Source organism: Orycteropus afer, unplaced genomic scaffold (genome assembly GCF_000298275.1).
Source record: "Orycteropus afer afer isolate SDZICR_OR568_19922 unplaced genomic scaffold, OryAfe1.0 scaffold00159, whole genome shotgun sequence".
In the NCBI taxonomy this organism is placed as follows: Eukaryota; Metazoa; Chordata; class Mammalia; order Tubulidentata; family Orycteropodidae; genus Orycteropus; species Orycteropus afer.
The window spans coordinates 724988-732496 of NW_006921746.1; the positions used below are offsets into that span (position 1 = coordinate 724988).

General features: G+C 36.9%; 1 protein-coding gene across 1 annotated transcript in view; it reads right to left on the reverse strand.

Annotated features, from left to right (window-relative positions):
• The window catches only part of RAP1GDS1 (Rap1 GTPase-GDP dissociation stimulator 1), a 238173-nt gene extending 232081 nt beyond the window's left edge, over positions 1-6092 (reverse strand). Inside the window, exons 1-2 of the mRNA XM_042781729.1 lie at positions 6077-6092; positions 5016-5123 (exon numbers count right to left, since the gene is read on the reverse strand). Of these exons, the coding sequence (XP_042637663.1) occupies positions 5016-5123; positions 6077-6092 (124 nt within the window). The remainder of the gene's footprint in view (positions 1-5015; positions 5124-6076) is intronic.
• Positions 6093-7509: the final 1417 nt, after the last annotated feature.

The following is a 7509-nucleotide window of genomic DNA, read 5'->3' on the forward strand; positions in this document are numbered from 1 at the left end:
TCCTACACAGATCCCCTTCCAAGTGGATGACAGTGGTAGCCGGGCACCATCTAGTTCTTCTGGTCTCATAGTTGTATAGGCTGCAGATCAACATTTAGGTTTAATGATTAATTCCATAATAAGTCTGAAATGTAATCCCAAAATTACATACTTCCTAATTTCTCTTAAGTCTGCTCTTTAAAAAGCTATAAACTATTCCATCTTTTTTTCTTCACTTTCCTTCTTCATCTTAATCTCTCTGTCTTCCAGTCTTTCCAAGAGAAGACTGAGCACCCCTCTCTACATTTGACCTGGGAGATTTCCTCCAAGTCTATCAGATTCTGAAGCAAATGGTCCATATAAAAATTCTACTTTTTCCTAATAGAGGGGTAGGGAAAAAAAAAAAAGACCAGAGAAATTATAGACAACTTTTAAACACATAAATTTGAGATTTTATTGAAGTTCGTTTTATTGAACTTCACAGTACTATGCTCTGCAAATAGTATATGTTTTTTACAAATTGGTTGTTTGTGGCAGCCCTGCATCAAGCAAGTCAACTGGCACTGTTTTTCCAACAGGATGTTCTCACTTTGTGTCTCTGTGGCACATTTTGGTAATTCTCACAGTATTTCAAATTTTTCATAATGCTACTACATTACGACTATAGTACAGTATAAACATAAACATATACTAGTTTATACAATACATATGTACACAATTCATGTGACTCGCTTTATTGTGATATTTGCTTTACTGTGGTGGTCTGGACTGAAACTACTGTATCTCCAAGGTATTCTTGTATATTCTTGTACTCAATATACTTAGACTAATTGCATTGTTATGGAAAGCTGCCTATACAGGCATTATAAAACTTAGGTTATAATATGTTGTTCTTTCTAGTCCTCTAGACCAATGCTGTCCACAGAGCCTTCTGGGATCACAGAAATATTTTATATCTGTGACGCCCAATAATGTAATTGTCAAAGCAAATGTAGCAATCTTGAGAAGTGAGACTACAACACTTAATTTTGATTTTATTAAAGCTAAATAGCCACATGTGCCTAGTGCCTACATTAATGGTTAGTATAACCATGTGATGATGTGAAAATTCAATAATGAGTAAGGAAGACAGAAGAAGAGTTGATGCTTTTCAGTTGTGGTGTTGGCAAAGAATACTGAAAGTACCATGGACTGACAGAAGAATGAATCAATCTGTCCTGGAAGAAGTGCAGCCGGAATGCCCCTTGGAAGCAAAAATGGCCAGACTTCGATTCACGTACTTTGGTCACGTTGTCAAAAAGGACCATTCCCTAGAGAAGAGTATCATGCTTGGTAAAGTGGAGAGTCAGCAAAAAAGGGGAAAACCCTGAACAAGATGGACTGACACAGTGGCTACAACAATGGGCTAAGGTGTAGCAAGGACTATGAGGATTGCATATGACTGGGCGATGTTTTGTTCTCTTGTACACAGAGTCATTATGAGTTGGAGCCGAGCCATCTTGACAGCACCTAACAACAACATAGCCTTAAACCCTCTTCTTTCCTGTATTTCTTTTTCTTTACCATCTTAAAGTTTATTCAGATTCTCTCTTTGGGCTCTTTATTTCAAATCCCTTCTGTGTTACTTCTAAGTTTAAATAACTTGATAAAATTACAAGCTCAATGCTGGCAAAACTAGATATCCACTTGCAGAAAAATGAAACACCTCACCCCATACACAAAAACAAACTCAAGCTGGATCAAAGACTTAAATGTAAAACCCAAAACTATAAAATTCATCAAAGATAAAACAGGGCAAATCTAGGAGCCCTAATTTATGGCAAAAATATACTATCAAACATGACCTACAACACACAAGAGGTGGAAGAGAAGGTAGATGGCTGGGACCTTTGAAAGATTAAATTCTTATGCACATCAAAAAGGTAAAAGAGAACCTACAGATTGGGAGAAAATATTTCCTTATGACATATCTGACAAAGGACTTATCTTCAAAATCTACAGAAAACTAACACCTCAACACCAAAAAAGACAAACAATCTAATTCCAAAATGGGCAAGAGACTTGAACAGACACTTCACTAAAGACAGTGTTGGTGGCCAACAAAGACATGAGGAATTGCTCACGATCTTTAGTCATTAGAGAGATGCAAATCAAAACAATGATGAGGTATCATCTCACCCCAGCAATAATAGCAAAGTTCAACAGGACAGAAAATTACAAATGTTGGCGAGAGGTTGTGGAGAGAGTGGAACTCTTGTGCACTACTGGTGGGATTGTAAAATGGTACAACCATTGTGGCAAATGGTATGGCATTTCCTTAAAACTGAAAATAGAAATACCATTTGACCCTGCAATTGCATTACTAGGAATATATCCTAGGCAGGACACAAATAGACACATGCACACCTATGCTCATTGCAGCACAATTCACTATAACAAAGAGATGAAAACAACCTAAATGCCCATCAACGGATAAATGGATAACCAAATTATGGTACATTCACACAATGGAATACTATGCTACATTAAAGAACAATGAAGGATACGTGAATCATCTCACAATGTGGATGAGCCTGGAGGACGTTATGCTGAGTGAAATAAGTCAGTCACAGAAGGACAAATGTTGTATGAGCCCATGACTATAAAAAGACAAAGAAGGGAACTCACTTTGTAAGTTACCAGGGTGGGGAGAGAAGGGGAAGGGATTAATTTCAGGCTGGTTGGGGGCCACACACCGATGTGTGTAAGGAGAGAGATGGTATTGAAAGAGTCTGTGACCACCATGATAACATTAGGGAAAGGGAGGACACTGAATTATGCACATAAGATATAGACGGCAGAGGCTAATACCAGTATATCCACAATACTGTGTTACCATTAACACCAAACACCAGGCTACAGACAAACAAATAAACATATAAGAAGATCAGATGGGGGTCACTGAACAGGATTACACTCTAGACTAAGGATATATTCAGCTAAGGCTAATCTTGCACAGATACCAATAATACAAAATACCTGCAATCCTTACAGAAACAACAGAAGACAGACAGAGAGCAATTACTCACAGACAGCCAGACACTGTGGGAGAGAGATCCAATGGATCTACCAATTTTTTCATTAAAAATCTTGCTCCACAACCAACACTGGTGAGTAGCAACTGTGGTCTTAAAAGCTTTCAAGCAGCTATCTAAGATACAGTTAATGGTCTCCTATCATTGGAAGTGAAGAAGGTAAAAAAAAAAAAACTCAAGGACTTTTAGAAGTAATCAGCCTAGAATATGATGGACCTTGAGACGGGAAGAACTAGATGTGCCTGGCTAGCAATGCCAACCACTCGGGAAAGGGTCAAAACTGGAGATCCTGGATAGAGTGGGAAAAACGTGGAACAAAATCCAAAAACACAATAATGACCAGAATTACTGGTCAGATAGGATCTGGTGGGACCCCCAATTCTATGGCCTTGGGATACACTTCGGGCCTGGAATAAAACTCACTCCCAGGGGCTGGCTCTCAGCCCAACAGTAAATAAGATGTACATGCAGACCACTCAACCCAGGGTGACTCACCCTCATACTCTATGGAAATGCATCCCTTGGAGTAATCGACCACAGGGCACCAGAGGGGCAACGTTCACATGGAGAAAATGCAGGACACACAGGAGTGCATGACTATGAAGTGCATGGGGTGGTGGGATGTTACTGGGCAGGGAGGGGAGGAGAGTGGGTTAGGGCTGGGGATGGGAATTGGGGAATGAAACCAAATGTACACAAAATGTTGAATGTAAAACAAACTCTGTTCTGTAGACTTATACCTAAAGCACAATAAAAAAATGTTTTAAATAAATAAAACAAGGAAAAAAAAATATAACCTCAAAATCAAACAGAAGCATTTAAAAGGAATTTTAAAAGCTAGCTTTAAAAGGTGTTTTTTTTTTTGTTTGTTTTTTTGATGAAAAGCACTGTAATCAAGTATTTATGATATTTTAATCACAATTTACTTTAAAAAAAAGAAAGGAAGAAAACAATTGTCTCTGAGTGCTTAAAACTGCAACCTTACCAATATACACTTTCCTCTGAATTCTTTGTCAGCTACATAATTGTTGTTGTTGTTGTTATGTGCCATCGAGTCAAACCCGACTCACAGCGACCCCTCCTTGGGTTTCCGAGGCAGTATCACTATGGAAGTAGGATTGCCCAACCTTCCTTCCGAGGAGTGGCTGGTGGGTTTGAACCGCCAGCCGTCTGGTTAGCAGGCAAGTGTCTTAGCCACTATGCTACCAGAGCTCCCACATAATTAGTCCCAGGATAAGATAATGGTATATTTAACCTTAAGCACAGAACGAACAAGCTGAATTGAGAGAACAAAGGAAAATCATTTTGTACTGTGATAGTAAGCTGAAATATGATAGATCAAATATAGTAATACAATGTGTTAGTCAATGAAGAACTATATAATTTCTCTTTCTCGTTATTTATCAAAACACCAAAGATCAAGCCTTACCTCAATTTTAACAGATTGCTTTTCTTTCCAAATGAATCTACACATACACATTATTTTAAAGTAAAATTATAGCAAATGTGACCATAAGATCTCAGAAAAAAGAACTTAAGTGTTTTAAACTCCCTCTTTGTCTCTTGTTTTCTCTTCTCCTTTCCCCACACATAAATCACTGTCTTATTTTCAAAGCACAAATGTTAAGTGTTAAGAAAAACAACCATGATGGTTGTCCGTTTGGAATGAAATAATGGCCTCCCTCTGGGATTGGTATTAATGTCATCACCACCAATCAATTCCTTCTTTCTTTTGCCTATCAAGTTGGCTTTCTGTACTTTGGAGGCCATAAAAGGGTATTAGTGGGAAGAAGGGACAAAGCAGGGGAGGGTGGAACATATAAAACAACCACAGTATTCAGAAAAATAATTCAAAGGAATTCAAATTATGTGAATTCAAATTATGTGCTAATCTACCAATTTCTGAATGACTGCTGATTTGATTCATGTGTTTGCCATTTGAGTAAACATAACAGAACTTACTATTTTGAGCCAGGGCTTGAAGCAGACAATCCAAGCATCCTTCTAAACTATCCTCAGTCCTGTCTACAGCTGTTATCTTCAGCTTCTTCAAGGTATCACTGAGATTATCTGTTTATAGAAAAAAGAAAAATCAGCAAACTCACCCACCTTATAATCATCATATCTTACATGATAAAAGGAGAGTTAACACTGTCATGCAAAAGTCTCCAACTATACTGAATTAATTTCTACATGCATTCCAAAATGGAAATGAGCACATTTAAAAAAAAAAAAATTTCAATTAAAACTTAATCCATTTAACATTCTATATGTGTAAAATACCAGTAATATTCCACGGAAAGTCAAACAACTTCTTTTTCAGCACTTATACCTTATCAAACTTGTTCAAAAAACCAGCCATGGTTAATCAAGAAAAACTATATTCTCCATAAACTTATATAGTTTTGAAATAATATCTTCTTTCCTGTGCTTCCTCTGATGTATTTTTGAAAATATGAAATGAAAATAATAGCTTAGCAAAGTTTCAAAATAAAATGACATCAAATAATACAAAGTTATAATTAAAAAACCTGCTTAACACTGCCATTTGAGAAATATTTTAAATCAAGGTATTATGTTAAGCCATAACCTGTAAATTTTAGATTAAAAAAGTAGGCTTTCCTCCTTAATTATATGTAGATTCCTATAGACCACAGATTATCAAAATTCCTTCATACTAATAAAAGTTATCAAAGACACCAAAGAGCTTTGTTGTTGTTCTTGTTATGTGCCGTGGAGTTGGACCCAACTCACAGCAACCGCTCCTCGGGTTTCCGAGACAGCATCACTACGGAAGTAGATTACGCTTCCGAGGAGTGGCTGGTGGGTTTGAACCGCCAGCCTTCAGGTTAGCAGTCAAGTGCCTTGGTGCATGTTAATTATTATTATTCCTACTGATATTTAATAAATTAAATATTAAAACTATGACTTTTATACATATATTTAGGAATCTGTCTTGGAAGAAGTACAGCCACAATGCTCCTTAGAAGCAAAGATGGTGAGACTTTGTCTCATGGACATACTTGTCTCTTTGGACATACTATCAGGAGGGACATGGCCCTGGAGAAGGACATCATGCTTAGTAAAGTAGAGGGTCCGCAGAAAAAAAAGGAAGACCCTCAATGAGATGGATTGACACAGTATCTGCAACAATGTGCTCAAACATAAACTGTGAAGATGACACAGGACTAAGCAATGTTTCATTATGTTGTACAGAAGGTTACTATGAGTCAGAACAGACTTGACAGCAGTTAACAACAACAATTAATTTATAAATAATGTATTTTTAATGAAAACTATACTTTGGTAGCACAGTGCCTAAGACACCTGACTGCTAACCAAAGGGCTGGCAGTTCAAACCCACCAGCCACTCCTCGGAAGATGGGGCAATCTACTTCCGTAGTGCTACTGCCTCGGAAACCCAAGGAGGGGTCACTATGAGTCAGATTCAACTCGACAGCACATACCAACCAACAACAACAACATACTTTGAAAACAAAACAATATAATAAGAAAAGTGGTATCATTTTACTTTTTTGCAAACCTCTATATTGTGTGACTTACTAGAAGGAAACTGGATTCTCATCTCTTATTCTGTACTCAATCGTACACAATGTGTTAATTTGATTGAGTAAATGAAGAAAATTCAGCCTGACACATATAGATAGAACAAAAACAGGCTTACTTTAATAGCCTTTTCAGATAACTAGGTATTATTTGATATCACACCAAAACAAGTGATGATTTAAGGTTAGCTGCAATATGAAATCTGAAACTTTATCAATGAACTCTTGTAATTGTTATCACATTAAAAACCATTGGTCTCTTGCATTTTGAATTCTTTATGCATAAAAGATTTCATCATCACACATTAGTCATTTGCAAAATATCAGATCACTCTGAATAAGAAAGCATAACCCAACAATATGCTGTATACAAGAGACACAACTTAGAGACAAAGATAAAACTAGACGAAAAATCAAAGGTTGGAACAAGATATATCAAGCAAATGGCAACCAAAAAAGAGCAGGAGTGGCAGTATTAATTTCTGATAAAACTGACTTTAAGATAAAAATAACCATAAGAGACAAGGAAGAATACTACATAATGATTAAAGGATCAATCGAACAAGAAGCCATAACAATAATAAATATCTATGGACCCAATGAAAGAGTCCCAAAATACATAAATCAGACTTCAACAGAACTGAAACGACAAACAAATGACTCCACAGTCATAGTAAGAGACTTTAACACACCACTTTCAATGAGAGATAGAACAACTGGAAAGAAACTCAACAAAGACGCAGAACTAAACAATACAATCCACTAACTAGACCTTACAGACATCAACAGAGTACTTCGCCCAACAACAGCACAATATACACTCTTTTCCAGTGTACATGGAACATTCTCCATGATAGACCATATGTTAGGGAATAATGTGGCATAAAGCT